The 27,366-nt window shown below is 39.2% G+C and overlaps 2 protein-coding genes across 6 annotated transcripts in view; one reads left to right on the top strand and one right to left on the bottom strand.

The window, feature by feature from the left end:
* Positions 1-1,488: 1,488 nt before the first annotated feature.
* LOC115225883 (tRNA-dihydrouridine(47) synthase [NAD(P)(+)]-like) overlaps positions 1,489-27,366 on the bottom strand; it is a 27,889-nt gene continuing 2,011 nt past the window's right edge. The window contains exons 1-12 of one of the 5 annotated variants that reach the window (XM_036514771.1): positions 23,603-23,730; positions 17,763-17,994; positions 15,482-16,148; positions 13,286-13,327; positions 11,949-12,098; positions 10,727-10,843; positions 8,459-8,635; positions 7,468-7,564; positions 5,144-5,222; positions 3,845-4,033; positions 2,944-3,072; positions 1,489-1,804 (exon numbers count right to left, since the gene is read on the bottom strand). In XM_036514771.1, coding sequence (XP_036370664.1) covers positions 1,732-1,804; positions 2,944-3,072; positions 3,845-4,033; positions 5,144-5,222; positions 7,468-7,564; positions 8,459-8,635; positions 10,727-10,843; positions 11,949-12,098; positions 13,286-13,327; positions 15,482-16,148; positions 17,763-17,986 — 1,944 coding nt within the window. In that variant the 5' untranslated portion in view covers positions 17,987-17,994; positions 23,603-23,730 and the 3' untranslated portion in view covers positions 1,489-1,731. Of the gene's footprint in view, positions 1,805-2,943; positions 3,073-3,844; positions 4,034-5,143; positions 5,223-7,467; positions 7,565-8,458; positions 8,636-10,726; positions 10,844-11,948; positions 12,099-13,285; positions 13,328-15,481; positions 16,149-17,762; positions 17,995-22,946; positions 23,062-23,591; positions 23,731-27,366 lie in introns of those variants that run through there. The other 4 variants (XM_029796875.2, XM_036514770.1, XM_036514769.1 and 1 more) reach the window with 4 other exon arrangements.
* LOC115225821 (general transcription and DNA repair factor IIH helicase subunit XPB) overlaps positions 24,131-27,366 on the top strand; it is a 59,819-nt gene continuing 56,583 nt past the window's right edge. The window contains exon 1 of the mRNA XM_029796791.2: positions 24,131-24,271. Coding sequence (XP_029652651.1) covers positions 24,244-24,271 — 28 coding nt within the window. The 5' untranslated portion in view covers positions 24,131-24,243. The remainder of the gene's footprint in view (positions 24,272-27,366) is intronic.

Raw genomic sequence — 27,366 nt, 5'->3', positions numbered from 1 at the left:
TTGCTTGACAACCAATGCTGGTGTGTTTATGTCCCCGTTACTTAGTGGTTCGGCAAAAGAGACCGATAGAATAAGTACTGGGCTTACAAAAGAATAAGTCCCGGGGTTGAGTTGCTTGATTAAAGGCGGTGCTCCAGAAAGGCAGTCAAATGACTGAAACAAGTAAAAGAGTATGCTTCAGAATGAAGCATCAGTGGAGTACAGAGCAGCATTAAGAAATTGAGATGACAAAAGAATAAACAATTATGCACTCAAAGTGCATTGCATGTTGTAGCAGAAACAACTGTAAGCCAATGGAGTTCATAACAGAATTGTTTATTCTTTTTGTCATCTCAATTTCTTACATATATATATATTCTTCTATTTGTTTCGGTCATTTGACTGTGGCCATGCTAGAGCACTGTCTTTAGTTGAACAAATCGACCCCAGGACTTATTCTTTGTAAGCCTAGTACTTAGTCTATTGGACTCTTTTGCTGAACTGCTAAGTTACTGGGACATAAACACACCAACATCGATTGTCAAGCGACGGTGGTGGGGACAAACAGACACAAAAACATAAACATATATACGACAGGCTTCTTTCAGTTTCCGTCTACCAAATCCACTCACAAGGCTTTGGTTGGCCTGAGTCTATAGTAGACACTAGCCCAAGGTGCCATGCAGTGGGACTGAACCTGGAACCATGTGGTTGGTAAGCAAGCTAGTTACCACACAGCCACTCCTGCACCTAGGCTTCTTTTATTTCCCATTTACAAAATTTATTCACAAGGCATTGGTCAGTCCCGGGCTATAGTAGAAGGCCTAATGTATCACATCTCTACTTGTGAAGACCTGTTGAGGCAAGTGAAAATCAAAATCAAAATCGAAATCGATCAACATCAATGGAAATTGCAGCGGTGATACCAGTGCCGGTGGCGTGTAAAAAGAACCATGCGATCGTGGCCGTTGCCAGCGCCGCCCTGACTGGTCTCCGTGCCAGTGGCACGTAAAAAGCACCATCCGATTGTGGCCGTTGCCAGCCTCGCCTTGCCCCCGTGCCGGTGGCACGTAAAATGCACCATCCAATCGTGGCCGTTTGCCAGCATCGTCTGGCACCTGTGCAGGTGGCACATAAAAAGCACCCACTACACTCATGGAGTGGTTGGTGTTAGGAAGGGCATCCAGCCGTAGAAACACTGCCAGATCAGACTGGAGCCTGGTGCAGCCATCTGGCTTCCCAGATCCCCGGTCGAACCGTCCAACCCGTGCTAGCACGGAAAACGGACGTTAAACGATGATGATGATGATGATGATTCACAAGGCATTGGTCAGTCCCGGGCTATAGTAGAAGGCACTTGCCTAATGCACCACACAGTGGGACTGAACCTGAAACCATGTGGTAAGGACGCAAGTATTAGATGATGATGATGATGATGATGAGACATAAGTACAACAACAACAAAGTTAGAGATAAAGAAAAAAGTCAAAAACAAAAAAATGCCAAATATTTCGGTGAGGAGTTCTTTGAAGCTGGTTTATTGGCCATAATTCCTGTTTTGAGTTATACTGCTGATTGTCTTCTTTGTCAAGTTTCTAGACAGACTTAAGGTTAAACAGTTCTCTGATGGAATATTCTAGCAGTTACATACGGGTATATCTGTTTATATATATATTTATTCATTCATTTATTTATTTATATATATATATATTTATTTGTTCTCCACGAAGGGTGTAATATAAAAATAAAATACTATTTGTATGCATTGGCCTTGTGTTTTGGTAAAAACTGGAAATTCTCTGTAACTGGGCCCAACAGCATCTCACTGCAATTGAAAGAAAAAAATAAATATAGAAATATTAATATATCTAAGTCTCGATATATATATATATACACTCTTTTACTTGTTTCAGTCATTTGACTGCGGCCACGCTGGAGCACCACCTTTAATCGAGCAACTCGACCCCGGGACTTATTCTTTTGTAAGCCCAGTACTTATTCTATCGGTCTCTTTTGCCGAACCGCTAAGTAACGGGGACATAAACACACCAGCATCGGTTGTCAAACAATGCTAGGGGGACAAACACAAACACACACACATACATATACATATATACGACGGGCTTCTTTCAGTTTCTGTCTACCAAATTCACTCACAAGGCTTTGGTCGTCCTGAGGCTATAGTAGAAGACACTTGCCCAAGGTGCCACGCAGTGGGACTGAACCCGGAACCATGTGGTTGGTAAACAAGCTACTTACCACACAGCCACTCCTATATATATATATATATATATATATATATATATATAAAATTAGAAAAAAAATCACCTTTTATCAATTCAAAATGAACAATTAAATTACACCATCTAGAAAATTACATATAATAGATAAAAGGTGTTTTTTTTCTAATTTTTTATATTTATATATATTATATTGTGTAAAATTTGATTTAGTATTTCTAAATTGATGTTGGGGTGACAAACACAGACACACACATACATATATATACATACACATATATTCGACGGGCTTCTTTCAGTTTCCGTCTACCAAATCCACTCACAAGGCTTTGGTCGGCCCGAGACTGCAGTAGAAGATACTTGGCCAAGGTGCCACTCAGTGGGAATGATCCCAGAACCATGTGGTTGGTAAGCAAGCTACTTACCACACAGCTACTTCTGCGCCTACATTATATATATATATATATATATATATATATATATATAAAAAGTTAATCCAAATATGAAAACACAACGCAAGGATGTGGAACAAGTATAGTATTATTGGACGCTCAGGAAGGAAGGGAAGAAGGAGGGTTTTATGATTCAAGCGGAGCTCTTCGTCAGAAACATAGGAAAAGGAAAGATCCAGAGAAGGGAAGACAGAGGGGAAAAAAAAAATATATATATATATATATATGCATACAATCATACATATACACACAAGCAATTGAAAAGTCTTTACCTAATTTTTATCCAGTCTCTACAATTTGAACTGGACATGAGGGTTTCAAGGTCATCTCGCCCCACGTAATATGGTGGACGCTCATTGATTTTCTGAGGAACTCGCTCAAGAACACCGACTGGTATATATCTGTGAAATAATTACAATATAAAATAAATAATTAATTAACATATGCATTGACTATTTTGCTGAAGAAGAAACACTTATTATCATCATTTTAACATCTACTTTTCCATGCTTGCATGGGTTAGATGGCTGCACAGAAGGAATAAATTTTAAAATTTCATTGACTGAATCTGCTGGGTGTTTTTGAATTATATACATATTATGTATGTAATAAATGTCTCTGTGTGTGTCCTTTATACAAATCCACAATTTTTCAGTTAGAGGGCTCACACTTTCTATGGTCATTCAAAACCGTCCAAGGGTGGTCGTGCACATCTTTACATTTCCCCAGTCAACCCGCAAAGCCATTAAAAAATCAATAGAAGTGACTTTTTTGTGAATTTTCTATCCAAAACCCAATCAAAATGCCCGAAACCTGATACGCCAATTGAATGCCAGCTAGCTGTATGTGATTGGTCAGAGATTTGGACAGTACTCGCACGCACGCAGCTGTATATGCATGCACTAGCACTATGACCCAGCGTTGCCGGGTCATAGTGCTAGTTTTATATATAGGAAGAATTCACAAAAGACGAAAACAGGTGGTGTAGACAACAAACAGATGTATTAGTATAACGCTCAGGAAGTGAAAAAGTCTTTAACGTTTCGAGCCTAGCACTCTTCCACAGAAAGGAACAGAGAAAGAAATAAGGAGAGAAAATAAAGAACGTGTAGTGGCTATATACAGAAGCTACAGTGTGATGGATGTGATAATAAGAGAGAAACGATGACTAACCGATGAGAGAAAGACAACATTTCTAAAAGGAATCTTCTGGTGGTCTCAACACCTTGATGGTCGCTTCCCCAGTGTTCAAAACCATTCCTAACAAACTGACGGAGCAGGTCTAAGCGTTCACTGGAAGATATGTCCCAGTGGCGTTCTTCTTTAATCTCTGTGAAGATCCAGGGTTTGATAAGTGCTCCCCTGAAGACAAAAACAAAACAATACAAGTGATAATATATCTGAATAAATAGTAAAAAAATAAAAAAAATTAACATTTTCGTCTCTCGAATTATTCCACAAGAAATCTTTATCTTTTTAGCCTTTACTTGTTTCAATAACTGCACTTCAGCCATGCTGGAGCAACACCTTGAAAGGTTTTAGTTCAACAATTCAACCCTGCTACTTATATATATGTGTATATATATATTGGGTTGTCCGGAAAGTTTGTGCCGATTTTTAAAGGAAAGAAAAAGGTCAATAAATAGTTGCCATTACATTTTTAATCAACCAAATATGAATCATTTTGCGTCTCCATCTTCCCAGGACTGAGGTGGTTTCATGGCAAAGAATTCATCAAGGTATCTTTTTACGTCATCCAAGGAATTGAAATTTTTACCATTAAGATTATTCTGCAGAGACCTGAATAAGTGGAAATCCGAAGGAGCAATAGCTGGTGAATATGGAGGGTAGGGGTAACACATTCCAACCGAGCTGCAGCAATTTTTGTCTGGTTCCCAAAGCATCAAGTGTGGAAAATGAACTTTCTTATCTTCCATTTTAAAGGGTTACAGAATTAACATAGGTTATAGGAACATAAACCTTCTTCCACGAAAAGATAGCTTAAACTGTGCTCTAAATGGAGGTGTAATCAAATCCTATTTTATGGACTCAACCATGTTCTAAAATAAATCAAAATGTAAGCTACTATGAATCGGTATGAACTTTTTAGGTGTCTTGGGGAAATTTCAAACCTGGGTCTCATTCCTAAGGTATTTTTCAATGTTACTATTATTATTATTGTTATTATTGTTATTGTTCAGGTCATTGCTTGGAATCGAACTCGGAATCAACAACAACAATAATAATAATAATAACGAAAAATACCTTAGGAATGAGAACCCAGGTTCGAAATTTCCCCCAGGCATCTGATGAAGGCTGGAGGGTATATCAGCCAAAACGTTGTGTTAACAACAAACAAGATGAGGACAAATATCCGTCAAATGTAAATAATGTAAATGATTCCTCATCTCTTAAATACAGAACTGTATTCTTCAAGAAAGCTGAAAACAAACAATAAGAATGGTATCTTACCTTGCAATCATAATCCCTTTAGCGTATGTGTTACTTAAAAAGGAATTGGCATCTTCGAATGAAAGAACATCCCCATTACCTGATTAAAAAAAACAGAAGCAAATATAAAAAAGTCATTTTGAAATCTAACGGACATGAGTTTAATATGGCTGCTTTATCATTTTCTGAGACCTTCTCAATTACAGAGCATATTGCCAAAGGTCTTGGCCATTTGTCATTGCCCCCATGAGGCCTAACGCTTGAAAGGCGCTTTTTACGTGCCACTGGCATGGGTGTCATGACTATGATTTCACTTGGCTTGACAGGTCTTCTCAGGCACAGCATATCGCCAAAGGTCTCGGTCACTAGTCATTGCCTCTGTGAGGCTCAAAGTTCAAAGATCATGCTTCACTACCTCGTTCCATGTCTTCCTGGATCTAGCTCTACAGCAGGTTCCCTCTACTGTTAAAGATCAGCACTTCTTTACACAGCTGTCCTCATCCATACGCATCACAAAAATCGAAATCGATCAACATCAATGGAAATTGCAGCTGTGATACCAGTGCCAGTGGTACATAAGAGAACCATCCGAACGTGGCCATTGCCAGCACCACCCCGACTGGCCTCGTACCGGTGGCATGTAAAAAGCACCATCCAATCGTGGCCGTTTGCCAGCCTCGTCTGGCACCTGTGCCAGTGGCATGTAAAAAGCACCCACTACACTCACGGAGTGGTTGGCATTAGGAAGAGCATCCAGCTGTAGAAACATTGCCAGATCAGACTGGGCCTGGTGCAGCCTTCTGGCTTCCCAAACCCCAGTTGAACCGTCCAACCCATGCTAGCATGGAAAGCGGACGCTAAACGATGATGATGATGATGGTCACATGACCATATCAGTACAGTCATCTCTCTTGCAAATCACATCTGATGCCTCTTAATCCTAATTTTTCTCTCAAGATGCTTACACTCTGTCATACATGCACACTAACATTGCACATTCAGCAAAACATACTGGTTTCATTTCTTTCAAGCCTACACATCTCAGCTGTCACAGCCCATGTTTCACTGCCGTGCAGCATAACTGTTAACACACAAGCATCATACAATCTGCATTTCACTCTGAGGGAGAGGCCCTTTGTTGCTAGGAGAGGTAGGACCTCTCTGAACTTTGCTCAGCCTATTCTTATTCTCACAGCTATACCCTCAGAGCATCCACCTCCTCTACTAACTCGGTCACCTAGATAATGGAAGTTGTCTATTCCCTCTAGCTTACCCCTTGGCAGTTGATGGAATCTATTTTCTATATATCAATATATTATGTGTGTGTGTGTATGTGTCTTTGTCTTGATTGTCAACCAGTGTTAATGTGTTTACGTTCCTGTAACTTATAGATTTAGGGGAAAAAAAATTGATAGAATAAGTTCTGGGCTTTAAAAAAAAAAAGGTCCTGGGGTCCATTCATTCAATTAAAATTCTGCATGGCTGCAGTCTAATGACTAAAAGGTGAAAGACCCAAATTTATGTTTCTGGTCCCATGGAATATAAAAAAAATCAGGGGCAAGTTTTATGCTGTGACTGATCAGACTGGAGCCTGGCGCAGCCTCCTGGCTTCCCAGACCCCGGTCGAACCATCCAACCCATGCTAGCATGGAAAACAGACGTTAAACGATGATGATGATTAAAGTTAGAGCACACATATTTAATATTGAGAGAAGTTCTACTTAATTTATAATCAGGTCTGAGTTGAAGATAAAGCTAAGGGAGACAACTTGTGTAGAATAAGTATGATGGTTGGTAAATACAGAGACAACGCTAGATTATATTATGGTATCATTAGATCACACAGCAAAGAATAGTCTTGGCAGTACTGTCAGTCTTTAAGATACATCATCATCATCATTTAATGTAGATGTTCCATGCTGGTATGGGTTGGACAGTTTGACAGGATCAAATGTCTCCAAGAATTACGTCATGCTTCAATGTCTGCTTTGACATGGTTTCTATGGCTTGATGCCCTTCCCAAAGTCACACTTTACAGTGTGGACCAGGTACGTTTTTCATGACTCCTGCACTATTGATGTTGCCAGACCCAGGGTGTGTCTATGTGTATATACACATATACACACACACAACCCACAATAATTTTCTTTTAGCTTCTGTCTACCAAATCCACTCAAAAAGTCTTTAATCAACTTAAGGGCTATAAAAGAGACAGTTGCAGAAGGTACCACACAATGGGACCGAAATGGAAACGGAGGGGTTGGGAAGCAAACTTCTGAATCACAAAAAAAAAAAGGGAACAGCAAGAAAAGAAAAAAAAAAATAAATAAAAAATAAAGGCTCACCAAATAAGGGAACAGTTTCTGAAATTTGTGAACACTGGTTAATGTAGTCCCAGTCAGCTAGTTTAGTATAACGTTGTTCTCTTGACCTGCCATGTATCTGAGAGAAGAGAGAAGTGTGAGAGAGACAGGTAGGTAGATAAAGAGAGACAGTTAGGGGGAGAGTGAGTGAGATGATGAGAGAAATATAAAAATAAGGTGGTGAGCTGGTAGAAACGTTAGCACGCCGGGCAAAATGCTTAGCAGTATTTCATCTGCCGCTACATTCTGAGTTCAAATTCCGCCGAGGTTGACTTTGCCTTTTATCCTTTCGGGGGTCAATTAAATAAGTACCAGTTACGCACTGGGGTCGTTATAGTTGACTTAATCCATTTGTCCCCTCTGTGTATAGCCCCTTGTAGGCAGTAAAGAAATAAGAAACGTTAGCACGTCGGACGAAACACTTAGAGGTATTTCGTCTGCCGCTACATTCTGAATTCAAATTCCACTGAGGTCAACTTTGCCTTTCATCTTTTCGGAGTCGATTAAATAAGTACCAGTTACGCACTGGGGTTGATATAATCGACTTAATCCCTTTGTCTGTCCTTGTTTGTCCCCTCTGTGTTTAGCCCCTTGTGGGCAATAAAGAAATAAGAAATATAGAAATACCGCTAAGCATTTCGCCTGGTGTGCTGTTTCCGCCAGCTTGCCTCCTTTCGATGCTGGCACGAGTTGGGTAGTGTGACAGGATTGCAAATACCACCTGATTGGCCTTGGTGGCACGTAAAACCACCCACTGCACTCTCTGAGTGGTTGGCGTTAGGAAGAGCATCCAGCTGTAGAAACTCTGCCCGATCAAGATTGGAGCCTGGTGCAGCCATCTGGTTCGCCAGTCCTCAGTCAAATCGTCCAACCCATGCTAGCATGGAAAGCGGACGTTAAACGATGATGATGAAACAACCAAAGCGGATGGAATAATATGTAGAATGGTGAGAAAATGCAAAGTGATACTTACAGTGATGAGATCAACCCCAACTTTAGTTAACTTAGGGATGAGAGTATGGGCAATATTCTTGCCATCTTGAATACCTGTCCTCATTTTTACTGTCAGTGGTACTTCTAAAACAGACTTCATTCCTTTTACAATCTGTTCAAGACGGCTTGGTCTTCCCATCAGGGCGCAACCTTCTCCCTGGAGGGGAATAAAAACAAGAAGACAGTAAGACATGTTTACAAAAGGCTCCATGTTCAGATAATCTCTGAATTAACTCTTTAGCATTTAGATTACTTTGTCAAATGTAATGCTTATCTATTTCTTTACTACCCACAGGGGGCTAAACATAGAGGGGACAAACAAGGACAGACAAACGGATTAAGTCGATTTCATCGACCCCAGTGCGTAACTGGTACTTATTTAATCGACCCCGAAAGGATGAAAGGCAAAGTCGACCTCGGTGGAATTTGAACTCAGAACGTAACGACAGACGAAATACCTATTTCTTTATTACTCACAAGGGGCTAAACATAGAGGGGACAAACAAGGACAGACATAGGTACTAAGTCGATTACATCGACCCCAGTGCGTAACTGGTACTTAATTTATCGACCCCGAAAGGATGAAAGGCAAAGTCTACCTCGGCGGAATTTGAACTCAGAACGTAACGGCAGACGAAATACGGCTATGCATTTTGCCCAGCGCGCTAACGTTTCTGCCAGCTCGCCGCCATTCATGTAATGCTTATCTATTCACATTGCTTTCAATTAATCATGGCTTACCTTGTAGCTTTGAGATATTGATGATGTGACTAGTCACCTCCAGCTTAGTGAAGGCAGCGGTATTTTTTTTTTCAGTTGTGTTTGTTTCCTTGTTTGTCCATGGACAAAATATCTCAAGAACCGCTGGATGGATTTGGATGAAACTTTCAGGGATATTTAGACTTGTGACTGACACAAAGTGATTAAATTTTGGGATTGATTCGGTACCGGACAAGGATTCTGGATAATTTTTCCTGTTTTTCTACTTAAATTTTGAGAGCAGTTGAGTACATCAGACAATGCTTAGCAGAATTTCCTTTATATATATATATATATATATATAAATTTATAAATAAGGATAATATCGATATTATCAAGTAGCCAGCATGGGAATAAATACCATACAAAGGTAATAATTTTTTACAACTATAAATAAGGGTATCTGAGAGATACCACCATGCCGAAATAGCAGTCAAACCCTCACTCTAAAAACCACGAAGTCTCGCCAAATAAGGGAACAGTTTCTGAACTAAGGTGGTTTTTAGAGTCAGAGATTTGACTGCTATTTCAGCATGGTGGTGTCTCTCAGATACCCTTATTTATTTATATATATATATATATATATATATATATATATATATATATATATATTATTCAAAGGAATTCCGTCTCTGTCTGTTTTTTATGTTTTATATTCTTTATAATATTAATGTAGAATATATAGTATAAATAGTATATATAGTGTAAAATGAAAAAAAGTATTGATCTATTGAATAGATGAAAGATTGAATATCAAATATTAAGGGACTAGTATACTTTCTTGCATTAAAGCAGTCTTCAAGGTCCCAAGTTGTGACAGGAGTGTTTCAACTGTGTGTAAATGTTTTTTTTTTTACTTGTTTCAGTCATTTGACTGTGGCCATGCTGGAGCACCGCCTATAGTCGAGGAAATCGACCCTGGGACTTATTCTTTGTAAGCCCAGTACTTATTCTATCGGTCTCTTTTGCCGAACCGCTAAGTGACGGGGACGTAAACACACCAGCATCGGTTGTCAAGCAATGCTAGGGGGACAAACACATATACACGACAGGCTTCTTTCAGTTTCCGTCTACCAAATCCACTCACAAGGCATTGGTTGGCCCGGGGCTATAGCAGAAGACACTTGCCCAAGATGCCACGCAGTGGGACTGAACCCGGAACCATGTAGTCTGTTAGCAAGCTACTTACCACACAGCCACTCCTGCGCCTATGTATGTATATATATATATATAGATATATATATATATATATATATATATATATATGTGTGTGTGTGTAGAGAGAGAGAGAGCTGGACAGATGTACAGACACAGATAAATACACAGAGATATACACAGATATGGAGAGAGAAAGAGAGAAGAAAAGAGAGACAAAGCTAGATCGGATGATATGGATACTAGACAGACTGACATACTCGCACACACACACACACACACACACACATAAAGGCAAAACCAAATCCTTGGATTGACGAATGGTTTCACTTACCTTCTGGTATATCAGCTCAATAGGACAACCACAGTTGATGTCCACAAAGTCAAATTTACAGTTCTCTTGAATGAGTTGGGCACAGCGAGTCATGGAATCGACATGGGCACCACACAACTGGCAGAGAGAGAAGACAGTAAGGCACACAAAGTCTTTTAATTGTTTCAGTCATTGGATTTGCTTGTAAGATCATCATCATCATCATCATCATCGTTTAACGTCCGTTCTCCATGCTAGCATGGGTTGGACGGTTCGACCGGGGATCTGGGAAGCCAGAAGGCTGCACCAGGCTCCAGTCTGATCTGGCAATATTTCTAGGGTTGGATGCCCTTCCTAACGCCAACCACTCCGTGAGTGTAGTGGGTGCTCTTTACGTGCCAGGCGAGGCTGGCAATGGCTACGATCGGTTGGTGCTTTTTAAGTGTCACTGGCACGGAAGCCAGTCAAGGCCAGCCCGAGGCTATAGGAGAAGACACTTGCCCAAGGTTCCACACAGTGGGACTGAACCTGAAACCATGTGGTTGGTAAACAAGCTACTTACCACACAGCCACTCCTGCGTCTAAAAACCCACAACCTCTAGATTAGAAGTCCAGTGCACTATCCCCTGTGCTATATATATATAATCATCATTTTCATCACCCTTTATTTTCCATTTACCATGCTGGCACGGGTTGGATACTTCCACAGAACTGGCAAGTCACAAGACTGCACCAAGCCCTACTGTCTGCTTTAGCATGGTTCTATGGTTGGATGCCCTTCCCAATGCCAAGCACTTTACAATGTCCTAGGTGCTTTTTTACATGTAATCTGCAAAACAAGACCCCTCAACTGAGGGGTGGAAATTGAAACCTCCTTGGCAGGGAATCGAACTCCTGTCTCCCACATGACTGGCATGCACACTTACCCCTATACTACAAAGGAATGGCTACATACACACACACACATATGTGTGTGTGTATAGTCCAACCCATGCCAGCATGGAAAACGGATGTTAAATGATGATAAACACACAAAGGGCTTCTCCCAGTTTCTGTCTACTAAATCCATTCAAAAGGCCTTCTACTATAACCTGGGGCTATACTAGAAGACATTTGCTGATTGAACCCGAAACCACAAGGCTATGAAGCAAGATTGCCAAACCACACAGCCACACCTGTGCCCAAACCTTATTACAGAAATGTTATTTGAGAAACTGTAGCAAAAGATTCCTGCAATATTTACCTGGATTCCAAAAATATCTTCAGATTCGTGTCGCTTGAGAAGAGCCCATTCCGTTTTACCTTGGAGTAGACTTGTGGCCACGGCCATTTCACTGCAAGTGATGTCTGCACCGTAACTCTTGCATAACCGACGGAACGGTAAATTACCAACCTAGGATAAGAAGTGAAAGAAGGAATAAATTAATCACCATATTTACTTGTGTTTTAAGGTAGGAAGGTGGCAGAAATGCTGGTTGAAATGCTTAGCAAAATTTCTTCTGTCTAAAGGCGGCAAGCTGGCAGAAATGTTAGCACCCCAAGCGAAATGCTTAGCGGTATTTCATCTGTTGCTACGTCCTGAGTTCAAATTCCGCTGAGGTCGACTTAGCCTTTCATCCTTTCAGGGAGTAAAGAAATAGGTATTTTGTCTGCCGCTACGTTTTGAGTTCAAATTCTGCCGAGATTGACTTTGCCTTTCATCCTTTCGGGGTCGATTAAATAAGTACCAGATACGCACTGGGGTCGATGTAATCGACTTAATCCGTTTGTCCTCTCTTTGTTTAGCCCCTTGTGGGTATTAAAGAAAGAGGTATTTCGTCTGCTGCTACATTCTAAGTTCAAATTCTGCCAAGGTTGACTTTGCGTTTCATCCTTTTTGGGTCAATTAAATAAGTACCAGTTACGTACTGGGGTCGATATAATCGACTTAATCCTTTTGTCTGTCCTTGTTTGTCCCCTCTATGTTTAGCCCCTTGTGGGCAGTAAAGAAATAAGAATTTCTTCTGTCCTTACATTCAGAGTTCAAATTCTCCTGATGTCGAATTTAGCTTTCATCCCTTTGGTGGGTCAATGAAATAAGTACCAGTTGACCACTGGGGTCCATGAAACTAGATAGGTACTCTTTTACTTGTTTCAGTCATTTGACTGTGGCCATGCTGGAGCACTGCCTTTAGTCGACCAAATCGACCCCAGGACTTATTCCTTGTAAGCCTAGTACTTATTCTATCGGTCTCCTTTGCCAAACCGCTAAGTTATGGGGACATAAACACACCAGCATTGGTTGTCAAGCGATGGTGGTGGGGACAAACACACATACATATATATATATACACACATATATACGACGGGCTTCTTTCAGTTTCCGTCTACCAAATCCACCCACAAGGCTTCGGTCGACCTGAGGCTATAGTAGAAGACACTTGGCCAAGGTGCCACACAGTGGGACTGAAAGCGGAACCATGTGGTTGGTAAGCAAGCTACTTACCACACAGCCACTCCTATGCCTTGATAGAGAAATTTATGAGATATATAAAAAAGAAAAAAATCCAAAATAAACCGCCAACAGATGACAGCACTTACTGTAGTGAGAGGTGCAAGAAATAGTTTGTTTGAAAAGTCAATCTGTAAAAATAAAAAGAGAAAGAAAAAAATTAAATTTAAAAAAGAAATACTAAGAAAACAAACAAACAAAATAAACATTAACCACCATACAAAACCCACTTTAGATGCAAGGGGACAAATTGTGTTTTTGTAGGGGAAGAATATAATATATTGAACTAGCAGTATCGCCCGGCGTTGCTCGGGTTTGTAAGGGAAATAACTATATAAGCATTTTTAGAGAGTTACTTCCCTTATAGATGCCAATTCGGGCTTTCTTAGCCATTTCTGTTTTGGCGACTTCAAGCCATGAAGTCGTTGTTCTAAAAGAACGCTGGTCTCCTTGACAACGCTTTACGACGTTGATTTCCTTACACTCCCTTCCCCACAGCTTCACGAGGGAGGGAAGAAGGGGGAGAAGCAAACAGGTGCAGGTGTGACCATGGACGCCAACTCCGCCATCATCGACACACGAAAAATTATGCATTAAAATGGAATAAAAAATGTTAAATTATTTTTAAAATCGTAGACTCATCGTAGACGCGCGCTAATACTCAGACGGGCTCGATATGAATCACGACTATAAGATACCCGAATTTGGTTAAACTGCACCGCAAAATGTGGGAGTAGTTAGGAATCTAAATCGAAGGGGACAGACACTCACACAACTACAGTTTTATATATATAGATATAGTTAATTGAATCTAATTAAGAATATTCATCATCATCATCGTTTAATGTCTGCTTTCCATGCTAGCATGGGTTGGACGATTTGACTGAGGTCTGGCGAACCAGAAGGCTGCACCAGGCTTTAATCTTGATTTGGCAGAGTTTCTACAGCTGGATGCCCTTCCTAATGCCAACAACTCCGAGAGTACAGTGGGTGCTTTTACATGCCACCGGCACGAGGGCCAGTCAGGCAGTATAATTCCAGAAGGATGAGAAAGACTGTTGACCAGTTCTGGAGTTCTGGCCAGTGCTCTAACCTGGCCTTAGTTGTCATGATTATAACGAACTAAAAGATGACAGAAGACTGAGCTACCTGGTGTCTTGCTGTACTCAAGAAAACCCATCCTCCACAGCAAAAGTGTTAAGGCCATCCCTCCTGGTGGAGAGGATTAACCTGCAAGAGTTGTGTGCTGGTGGCATATTATAAGCACTCAGCACACACTGTAAAGTGGTTGGCATTAGGAAGGGCATCCAGCCATAGAAACCACGCCAAATCAGACTAGAACTTGGTGCAGCTCTCCAGCTTACTAGCTCTGGTCAAACTCTCCAACCCATGCCAGCATGGAAAAAAACGGACATTAAAGAACAATGGCGATATAATATTCAGCTTCATATTGGACATTGTACCTGGACCTCACATCTCTTTCTTTCTCTCTCTCTCACTTTCCCGGTTGACAAACCAAGAATTCATCTCTTCACCAAGACATCAGCTCCTCTCTCTCCATCATAGTTTTTTTCTCCTTGCTCTTCTATCATAGTTTCTTATTCCACCAGTCTATACCCTGCTCAGTTGGGGGGGTTTTCTCTTGCAAGTACTTGGTGACCTCACTGGTGTTGGTGCCATGTAAAAAGCATCCAGTACATTCTGATAAGTGGTTGGAGTTAGGAAGTCATCCAGCTGAAGAAACCATGCCAACCTGGTGGAACCCTCTGGCTTGTCTATTCTTGTCAAACTGTCCTACTTATGCCAGCATGGGAAAAGGGGAAGTTAATGATGATAATATCTACTACATATGTGAAAAATCGGTGTGTGTTTGTTTGTGGCGTTGTTATCTAACTCCTCCCACATCGGTTTATTGATTTTGATGAAACTTGACACGTGAGTAGAATTCATGTCTAGAAACCTCGTAACATACTTAGATTTTTGAAAAAATTGATAATACGGCCCCTGGAAGGGATCTTTATAATCCACCTCATATTTTCCTTTTTAAAAACCCAAGGGAAATAATCCGTTTCATTGTTTATGTTCAATTACTTTGAAAATTGATTTTTTTGTGTCCAGTTTCTAATTTTTGCAGACAATATCACTTTATTTGGCATGTGAGTAGAACTCATGTTTGCAAAGTGGAACTAACCCAAAACCATATAGTCGGGAAGCAAACTTCTAAAAAAATAAAAATAAACAAATAACAAGAGGAAAAAAAAAAACAGAAAAAAAAATCTCCTTACTTTTTTCTTTTCAGCTGGTCTTAATTTGATGAGATCTTCATCAGATACAAAACCTATATTCTGGCTGGAAGAATCTGCATCCAATTTCTTCATATCAGCTTTTTGACCATCTTCCAGTACATTGTTTGTGCTTGATTTCTTGTTTAAGTCCTCCAAAACCTTCTGAGATTTACTGAAATCATACTTCCTCTTCCACAGAAGTCTCTGTACATCCTTATCCAAGTGGTTCACGCTATTTCTGGACAATGGCACGCCTTCATAGATGTCTTTATTTACCATATTTTCCAACGATTCAGATATGTGGTGCCGTGCAAACCTGCAAGAAAAACTGTAGGGACATCTGCCAAATTTAGTAAACAGATGGCACTCTGGGCCTATGTCTTCGGGTTTGGATTCCCAAAAGGCTTTCACATCATGCAGAAATATGCATTTAGGGCCGTATGCACATTCTTTTTCCTGAATGATGCTGCCGCATAATTTCTCGCAAGCCTGTAGCTTTTTCTCAAAGGGTCTTTTTTTGTTCCGTCCTTTTAATCGTAACTTTTTGGGAGGAGGTTCCAAGCTTGAATTTTCTGAGTTCTCTTCATTGAGATGTTTTAAGGCATTTTGAGTCTCTTTTGCAACAAATTCAGTATCTATTTTCGGTTTGTAGTCTAGTAGCAGATATCTGGTGGAAGAAAGGAAACAAAGCTAGATTATATACATAATTATCTCTCTATATATATATTTCTTTACTACCCACAAGGGGCTAAACATAGAGGGGACAAACAAGGACAGACAAAGGGATTAAGTCGATTACATCGATCCCAGTGCGTAACTGGTACTTTATTTATCGACCCTGAGAGGATGAAAGGCAAAGTCGACCTTGGCAGAATTTGAACTCAGAACCTAACGACAGACGAAATACCGCTAAGCATTTCGCCCGGTGCGCTAACGTTTCTGCCAGCTCGCCGCCTTTTAATTCTATATATATAAACGGCAAAATGTCTGTGTGTGTGTCCTTTATACAAATCCACAATTTTTCAGTTAGAGGGCTCGCACTTTCTATGTTCATTCAAAACCGCACAAGGGTGGTCGTGCACATCTTTATATTTCCCCAGTCACCCCGCAAAGCCATTAAAAAATAGATGGAAGTGACTTTTTAGTGAATTTTCTATCCAAAACCCAATCAAAATGCCCGAAACTTGATATGCCAATTGAATGCCAGCTAGCTGTATGTGTTTGGTCGGCGATTTGGACAGTACTCGCATGTATGTGTGCACGCACACAGCTGTATATGCATGCACTAGCACTATGATCCAGCAACGCCAGGTCATAGTGCTAGTATACAATAAAGTCTTTCCTATCTGACACACTGCCAGATAATTGAAATTTCTGATTATCTGATCATCACTTATTAAATTACCACAGCTCCTCAAAACTCATTAAAACTCTAAACTCTCTTTACATATACATCTGTATCATAAACATTCTGAATTTAGTATACATAACTTTTAAAAGTTGTTTACTCTTCTATTTGTTTCAGTCATTTGACTGTGGCCATGCTGGAGCACAGCCTTTAGTCGAGAAAATCGACCCCAGGACTTATTCTTTGTAAGCCTAGTGCTTATTCTATCGGTCTTTTTTGCCGAACCGCTAAGTTACGGGGTTAAAAATGAAAGTTATTATTATACAAGGTTAAAAATGAAAATTATTTTCTCAGCAATGTCCGAGTCTCTATTTGCTGTCCGGCAATGTTTATTCAGACGCATCTTGTGATGTCGGGCGTGAAAATACCTTAAGCTAAGCCTGAAAGCAATGAAGTCATAAAAGAATCATCCATAACTTGCAGTAAGCAACATTTATTAAAATAAAAGTATTCAGAACCCAGAATAACATGTAACAAAAACAATTTGCAAACATATTTACATTCCCATATAACAGTTAAGAACATCACCATTATTGTATTACTCATGCACGGAAGTGTTTGTTCGACTAGGTGCTGCTGGCTTAATTACGCACGACTCAAGTTAGAGAAGGGGTGCGTATTATACACAAGGTTTAGGTTTTTCAGAGGTACAGACCCCTAAAAATCCTCTGCGTATTATACTCAAAGGCGGACTATACTTGAGGATTTACGATAATCGTATGAATTCCCACGTGTAGAACACAAATTTACAAAATTTTTCTGAAAATTCCTAAAAATAAAAAAAGTTCTGAGAAGTTATATGGTGTGCTTGAAGCAGAATTCCATCAAAAATACAAGTTAAAAATTTAAAAAAATCAGAGGAGTATAACTTACTGAGCCTTAATTTTTGCTTCTCCTTTACGATCACTGACCCCTATTTTGGTACTGGAATTATTAGTGTCCACAGCATTAGTGTGAGAAGACTCTGTTACTTCTGTGTCCTTATTCTGTTTGGAAATTTCATCTGACAGAGAGGTTTCTGGTTTATTTTCTGCAACGGGTGTCTTTGCGTCTTCTGATACTTCACCATCTTTGGTCACAGACGATGTGGCATCCATTTGTTAAACTACAAAAGACAAACAAGAAAACAATTTATCTGTGTGTGTGTGTGTGTGTATATATATATATATATATATATATATATATAAGGTAAACGTTTTTATTTTTCAATCACTTTTGGAATTACAACAATTGGCGGCTTGGAGTTTTTAACTGCTCTTTCTAGCGAGTCAGATATCCTATTTTTTGGGTATCTCTTTTATGTTTGAATATATATATATCATCATCATTGTTTAACGTCCGTTTTCCATACTAGCATGGGTTTGACCGGGGTCTGGGAAGCCAGGAGGCTGCACTAGGCTCCAATGTGATCTGGCAGTGTTTCTACAGCTGGATGCTCTTCCTAACGCCAACCACTCCATGAGTGTAGTGGGTGCTTTTTACGTGCCACCGACATGGGTATCACTACTACAATTTCCACTTGATCTTTATTTTGATATATATATATATATCATCATCATTTAATGTCAGCTTTCCATGCTAGCATGGGTTGGACGATTTGACTGAGGTTTGGCAAACCAGGCTCCAATCTGATCTGGCAGAGTTTCTACAGCTGGATGCCCTTCCTAACGGCAATCACTCTGTGAGTGTAGTGGGTGCTTTTACATGGCACCGGCACAAGGGCCAGTCCAGCGGCACTGGTGACGACCTTGCTCGAATGTTTCATGCACCACCAGCACAAGTGCTAGATATATGTTGTAGGTGCAGGTGTGGCTGTGTGGTTAAGAAGCTTGCTCTCCAACCATCTAATTTTGGGTTCAATTTCAGTGTGCCACTTTGGGTGACTGTCTTCAACTATAGCCTTGGGCTGACTAAAGCCCTATGAAGGGATGTGGTAGATGGAAAGTGAAAGGAGCTGTCATACATGTGCGTGTGTTTGTGTTACATGATGTCAGGTCAATAGTAGACACACACATATCATCATCGTTTAACACCCAACTTCTATGCTAGCATGGATGGGATGGTTTTGCAAGAACTGGTCAAGCAGAAGCCTACACCAGACTCCAGCGACTGTTTTGGCAGGATTTTTCAAGCTGGATGCCCTTCCTAACACCAACCACTCAGCAAAGTGGACTTAGTGCTTTTTACGTGGCACAAGCACAGGTGAGGTCAATTTTGGCAAGGTTTTTACAGCTGGATGTCCTTCTGAACACCAACCATTTTACAGGGCGGACTGGATGCTTTTAAGTGGCACCTGCACTGACAGGGTCACCAAATACTTGCAGACAAATATATACATATATATATATATATATATATATATATATATATATATATTATATATATATATATCTATATATATATTTATAAATGAACTGGTTGGTGTTTGAAAGGATATCCCGCATTGAAAGCCATACCAAAGTAGACCTTGCTGGTGCCACGTAAAAAGTACTCGGTCCACTCTGTAAAGAGGTTGGCATTTGAGATTTGGAAAGGTATCCAGCCATAAAAGCCATGGCAAAACAGACCTCACCAGCACTGGTGTCACATAAAAAGCACCCAGTACATGTAAAATAGTTGGTGTTTGGAAGGGCACCCAGCCATAAAAATTATGCCAAAACAGACAGTAGAGTTTGGTGCCGTCCTCTGGCTTGTCAGCTCCTGTCAAATCATCCAACCCATGCCAGCATGGAAAATGGATGTTGGATGATGACAGTTTCTTATTTCTTTACTGCCCACAAGGGGCTACACACAGAGGGGACAGACAAACGGATCAAGTCAATTATATTGACTCCAGTGCATAACTGGTACTTATTTAATCGACCCCGAAAAGATGAAAGGCAAAGTTGACCTCAGAACGTAGTGGCAGACGAAATACTGCTAAGCATTTCGCCCGGCGTGCTAACGTTTCTGCCAGCTCATCGCCTTTCAGTTTCTGTCTTCCAAATCCACTCACAGGGCATTGTTCAGCCTGGGGCTATAGTAGAAGACACTTGCCCACCGTGAGCTAGTTTCACTCCAAATTTCAGCCATTCCACTTCACTTACATTGTAAATGTCAATGAGGAAAGACATGAACACCAGATCATAATTCCTAGAAACACTATTTTGGATAGAGTTATTCTTCTAAGACGGAATGGGATTAAATGGTGGTCATGCCTTTTTTTAAAGGCATTAGTGACCTATGTGAAATAATTAAATGAAACATTTAAAACCAGGAAGTAAAACAGAGCTGCAAATGTGAATCCATGGAGTGGAGTTATATTTATATAAACATCAATTCTGTAAATATACACACACAATCTCATATCTGAGATTTATGGTATATAAGAAGCATTTTTTTTTTAAGAAAAAGGGTCTCAAAAAAAAAAAAAAATCACCCTTGTTGCTATAGGCATAGGCATGGCTGTGTGGCAAGACGCTTGCTTCTGAACCACATGGTTCTGGGTTCAGTCCCATTGCATGGCACTTTGGGCAAGTGTCTTTTATGATAGCCTCAGACTGATCAAAACCTTGTGAATGAATTTGGTAGACAGAAACTGAAAGAAGACTATTGTGTGTGTGTGTATATATATATATATATATACACACATACATACACACATATGCATGTATATATGTTTGTCTCCCACCACTGCTTGATAACCGCTGTTGGTGTATTTATGTTCCCATAACTTAGTAGTTCGGCAAAAGAGACTGATTGAATAAGTACCAGGCTTAAAAAAAGTGACTATGGTTAATTCATTTGATTAAAAATCCTTCAAGGTAGTGCCCCAGAAAAAGCAATAGATAAAACACTAAAGATATATGCGAAATTAAGCAGAGATTACATTAACTAAAAAGTGTTTTTCCTGAATATGCACTGCTGGAATTGTGGAGCTTTTAAAATGCCCCATCAAATATGTTATTTGAAAATAGTTGAATGTAAAATAGGTACAGGCATGATGTGTGGTAAGAAGCTTGCTTTGCACCCACTGCATGGCACCTTGGGCAAGTGTCTTCTACTATAGCCTTGAGCCAACCAATGCCTTGTGAGTGGATTTGGTAGACGGAAACTGAAGGAAGCCTGTCATATATATATATATATATATATATATATATATATATATTTATTTTATAGAAGGAGCTCCTTCTATAAAATAAATTAAATTAATTTACTCTGCTATGTATTGAGTACCTTATTTACTGTGGTTAACCCCGACTCAACCCGGGACCTACATATATATATATATATATATATATATATATATATATATATATATATATATATATGTATGTATGTCTCCTACTATAGCCTTGAGCCAATCAATGCCTTGTGAGTGGATTGGTAAGCGGAAACTGAAAGAAGCCTGTCATATATATATATATGCGAGCTGGCAGAAACGTTAGCACGCCGGACGAAATGCGTAGCCGTATTTCGTCTGTCGTTACGTTGTGAGTTCAAATTCCGCCGAGGTCGACTTTGCCTTTCATCCTTTCGGGGTCGATAAATTAAGTACCAGTTTCGCACTGGGGTCGATCTAATCGACTTAATCCGTTTGTCTGTCCTTGTTTGTCCGCTCTGTGTTTGGCCCCTTGTGGGTAGTAAGAAATATATATATATATATATATATATATATATATATATATATATATATATGTATGTATGTCTCCTACTATAGCCTTGAGCCAACCAATGACTTGTGAGTGGATTTGGTAAGCGGAAACTGAAAGAAGCCAGTCATATATATATATATATATATATATATATATATGTATGTATGTCTTCTACTATAGCCTTGAGCCAATCAATGCCTTGTGAGTGGATGTAATAGATGGAAACTGAAGGAAGCCTGTCATATATATATATATGTATGTATGTCTCCTACTATAGCCTTGGGCCAACTAATGCCTTGTGAGTGGATGTAATAGATGGAAACTGAAGGAAGCCTGTCATATGTAAGCATGTATGTATGTATGTGTGTGTGTTTGTCCCCTGCCATTGCTTTACCATTGATGTTGGTTTGATATGTCCCCTTAATTTTGTGGGTTTGGCAAAAAGGACTGATAGAATAAGTACTAGGCTTAAAAAATAAGTATTGGGGTTGATTCGTTCGATTAAACCCTTCAATATTCAGCGATCTATTCCATTAAAAGTTCTTCAAAGCAGTGTCCCAGCATGGCCGCAGTGAAACAAGTAATAGGTAAACACCTTACAGAAGATTACGATTATATCGAAAATAAATGCGGAAGAAAAAAGGACGTACATATTGACACACATCACGTGTATACCTGCAAAGTGAAACTAGAAATCTTTGATAAATATTACGTCAGCATGTATGCGGCTGCACCTGGGCACCCACAAATTCTTTGTTTTTTTTTTTATACATCAAATCCCGATGTAATCGTAATCTGCATCATCTGAAAGATACTTGTAGAAAATTTCGTATGAAACCCATTTTTCTGAAAGTTATCAAAGTCGACTGACATCACACATTGCGGAGGTATGCCGAGTCGCATTGGTTCCGGAAAAGGATCTTTTCGGTTTGACCGGCAGTTTTTTCTAGCGGTGTCATATGAAATTGTCACCCATAATTATGACCCTAGTATCGATCTATTGCATTTCAATCTCTGTTAGGGTTAGGGTTGGGGGGAAGGGTATCTTTTTTTCTTCGTAAATGTAAATAAACCCAATCTGTTTCTTAAACGAGGGACATATTCATACGGCACAGAATGTTTTTTTATCTCAATAGACGTCATTGATTGGTTGAAATTGCAGAAAATGAAGTAAAAATCAACAACAAATATCTTCAAACTATAGAATTTTCCAAATAAAGCCAAGAGAAAAAGATGTTTTATAAACACATTCTACCAGTATACGAAGTTTAAAAGTGTTTAGTTACCTAGAAATTATTTAAAAAAAACTGCCGTTCAAACCGAAAAGATCCCCGGAAATTTGCCTGACCGTATAGAGAAGATCCTTTCCAAGAAGATATCACAAGTAGGGAGTTAAACTGTGTACTGGACAGAAGCTGCAAACCTAAGGACCACTATATATTCTATTAGGTATCTTCAGTTACAAATGGAATTATAGAGAAACATCTTAATGAGATGAGATCCTCACGTGTTGTCGGTTCGAGAGGGAGGCATATATAATAATAATAATAATTGTGTATATAATATGTGTATATATGTGTAATAATTGTGTATATAATATGTGTAATAATTGTGTATATATATGTGTATATAATATGTGTAATAATTGTGTATATAATGTGTATATATGTGTAATAATTGTGTATATATGTGTAATAATTGTGTATATATGTGTAATAATTGTGTATATAATGTGTAATAATTGTGTATATAATATGTGTATATATGTGTAATAATGTGTATATATGTGTAATAATTGTGTATATATGTGTAATAATTGTGTATATAATGTGTAATAATTGTGTATATAATATGTGTATATATGTGTAATAATTGTGTATATAATATGTGTATATATGTGTAATAATTGTGTATATAATAATAATTGTGTAAATATAATGTATATATATGTATATACGGGTGTATGTTAATTAACGAACATTGATAATTATAATTAATTGACAGGTTGAAAAGAAATAATATATATCAAGGGTAAACATCTTAAAACATGTACACATATGTTAAATACCTTATATAGATATATATATATATATATAGATGTATCTGTGTATATATACTTCGGGTTGACTTCGTCGGGAAAGCAACGTGGTTTATGAATTCACCAAAACCGGATGAAATTGATATGAAATAAACATGCAAAGATCTTAAATAATTTCTTGGAAATTAGAGCATTAAAAAGATCATTATATTATTTTAATAATTATAAAATAATTATAACACATTTATGGGACATATAATTTATTTATAATTATTTTTAATGCAATTTTAACGCATATTAAATAAATACGAAACTGTGTCTACCATATTCGGTGTTACGGGAAAAATGTCCCCGTCGAATATAAAGGTCGGTAGTTTGCTGATAATATTAGGAATTTTACTGCAGAGTTATTTCTATATTTATTTTTGTGTTGTTAATTATTTAGCAATTTAGTTAATTGTTAAGGAAAAAATATAAAAATCTGTCGTGTTTTTGTTAGTAATGAATTATGTTATTTAATAGAATAATTAGTCGAAAGTGGAAGTAGAATTTCTTATTTGTTTATGATTACACCGGTTACAGGAGTTCGGACGTTTTTGTGTTAAATTCTGTCCCTTCAAGCAAATAACACAGTTTTGTAGGCTTAAAGACCCTATCTTATCCTTATCCCTTTCTCTGGAGAATGGGGGGCAGCAAGAGGAGCCGAAAAGGTAATATTTTTTCATTCTTATACTAATTATATATAAGCTTAAAAATAATGGAAATATTGACTCTTTCTAGTTTAGGCACAAGGCTTGAAATTTCGGAAGGCAGGGACTTGTCAATTACTGCGACCCCCAGTGCGCAACTGGTATTTACTTCGTTGATATCGAAGGGACGAAAAGCAAAGTCAACTTTGGTAGTATTTGAACCCTGAATGTAACTTATAAGAAGAAATACTGCTCGGCTTTATGTCCGGTGTGCTAACGATTCTATGAGACCAGTGGTCATAATTAGTATGTTGGGCTTCGTGTGTATATATATTTTTTTACCCCAGCGTTACTTTGAGGGCAGACTCTGCTTTCTCACTCACCGAGAGTTTTGTGCGTTGTCACTTATCAAACTAGTTGTGTAAGTATGGGAGTGAGTATGTTTACTATATATACACTATATGTGTGTGTGTATATATCTCTTTTACTCTTTTACTTGTTTCAGTCATTTGACTGCGGCCATGCTGGTGCACCGCCTTTAATTGAGCAACTCGACCCTGGGACTTATTCTTTGGAAGCCCAGTACTTATTCTATCGGTCTCTTATAATTATCTACGCGACATTATTTATAATTTGTTCTTGAACATTCCATAGGGAAATATATTTATTTGTTTATCAACGACTATATAAACTCACAGGCCTTCAACCTGTAACTAGTTTGATAAGTGCCAACACACGAAACTCTCAGACATTGAGTCACTGTTGCTTCTATATACTTTTCCTGGCATGAAACCAATAGTAGCCTTAATTCACAAATACAGGAAATTATATCCACCAAACCAGTGTTGAGCACTCATTTTCCGTTTGACATTTACGTGTGTGTGTGTGTGTATGTATATATATATATGCAGAAACGTTAGCACGCCGGGCGGATTGCTTAGCGGTATTTCGTCTGCCGTTACGTTCTGAGTTCAAATTCCACCGTGGTCGACTTTGCCTTTCGTCCTTTCGGGGTCGATAAATAAAGTACCAGTTTCGCACTGGAGTCGATGTAATCGACTTAATCCGTTTGTCTGTCCTTGTTTGTCCCCTCTATGTTTTAGCCCCTTGTAAAGAAATATATATATATATATATATATATATATATATATATATATATATATATATGCTTAGGCATAACTCGGATTACGTTGTTTCGAGTTACATCTTTTTTTTTCGAATTTGAAGAAATTAATAGAGAAAAAAAATTAGTAAATAAACATCATCTTCAATCGATTTATTCGACTTTTCTTTGGTCTTGGCAAACATTTAAAAGCATAACTGTTTATCCCCATTCGAAACAGAAAAATCAAATAGTTTTTTTTTTATTGTGTTACGTCGTTTTTCAACTTCATTTTCATATTTTAGTACCAACTAGCAGTATCGCCCGGCGTTGCTCGGGTTTGTAAGGGAAATAACTATAAAGCATTTTTAGAGAGTTATAGCAAAAAAATGGGGAAAAAATGATGGTAAATTTTTTTAGTTAAAAAGGTCGAGTTGCGCCCCCTAGACAGTCTGTGGTTTGTGTTTCTGATTCTCGACCCCATGTCGAATTTATCGATTTTTTTCAGAACTGGGGGAACTTTTCAAAATTTTCGCTGCGTTAGTTTTGAATTATGACATTGGGCTATGTGTGTGTCAAGTTTCATCAGAATCGGTTGAAAGCCGTGGTCAGTGTGAGGGTACAACCTGACAGACACACAGACACGCACATAGACAAACTGCCGTTTATATAGAGAGAGATGATGGACGTAAGTTGAGGTATGTCTGTATATTGTTTCTGTTGCCATCTCATTTTGTTACAAATAACAAGATAGGCATATTAGACGCATCCTGGTTTATTCTTAGAGTGTCAATGTAGGTTAGGTGTGAGGGGCTGGATATGGCCAGTTTGAATGTAAAACATGTAGGATATTTGGGCCAGATGTGGCCAGCTTAAACATCAAAGGGTTAATACTTGTTGAAACAAAACAGCATTTGTAATTCACTTACATGCTTATCATATATTTATCAGCTCACTTAGCTTGACAAAGCTTACACAGAACTGTCCCTGACTGGCTTGTAGCTTACTGGTATATAAAGGCTACCAAGATTATAAAGGTGTCTACATGGTGACAAGGGTGTGGAAATTGCAGCTGTGATACCAGTGCTGGTGGCATATTAGAGAACCATCCGAACGTGGCCGTTGCCAGCGCCACCCCAACTGGCCTCGTTCCGGTGGCACGTAAAAAGCACCATCCGATCTTGGCCGTTTGCCAGCCTCACCTGGCCCCTGTGCCGGTGGCATGTAAAAAGTACCATCCGATCGTGGCCGTTTGCCAGCCTCGCCTGGCATCTGTGCTGGTGGCACGTAAAAAGCACCCACTACATTCACGGAGTGGTTGGCGTTAGGAAGGGCATCCAGCTGTAGAAACACTGTCAGATCAGACTGGAGCCTAGTGCAGCCTTCTGGCTTCCCAGACCCCAGTTGAACCGTCCAACCCATGGAAAGCGGACGCTAAATGATGATGACTTCAAGCACTGAGAGTCTACTGCCCCAGGTTCAGTGGTCAGAGCGTTGAGCTTACAATTGTGAGGTTGTGTTATTTTCTTGAGCAAGATATTTTATTTCATGTTACTCCACTTCACTCAGCTGTAGAAATGAGTTGTGGCATCACTGGTGCTAAGCTGTATCAGCCTTTGCCTTCCCTTGGATAACATTGGTTGCATGGACGACTGCTGGTCTTCTACAAACAACCTTGCCCGGACTTGTGCCTCGGAGGTGAACTTTCTAGGTACAATCCCATGGTCAATCGTGACTGAAGGGGGTCCACTCTCCCAGTCCTTTGCCAATCATTCCACTTGCCATTAATGCTGTTAAGCATTCGAATCAAATCAACTCCAGGAATTATTCTTTGCAAGCCTAATATTTATTCTATCGGTCTCTTTTGCCGAACTGCTAAATTATGGGGGACCTAAACACACCAGCATCGGTTGTCAAGCTATGCTAGGGGGAAAAACACAGACACACAAACACATATATACTCTTTACTCTTTTACTTGTTTCAGTCATTTGCCTGCGGCCATGCTGGAGCACC

Source organism: Octopus sinensis, linkage group LG28 (genome assembly GCF_006345805.1).
Source record: "Octopus sinensis linkage group LG28, ASM634580v1, whole genome shotgun sequence".
In the NCBI taxonomy this organism is placed as follows: Eukaryota; Metazoa; Mollusca; class Cephalopoda; order Octopoda; family Octopodidae; genus Octopus; species Octopus sinensis.
Note: the sequence above shows the minus strand (reverse complement) of the source record. Positions and strands in the feature narration are given on the sequence as shown.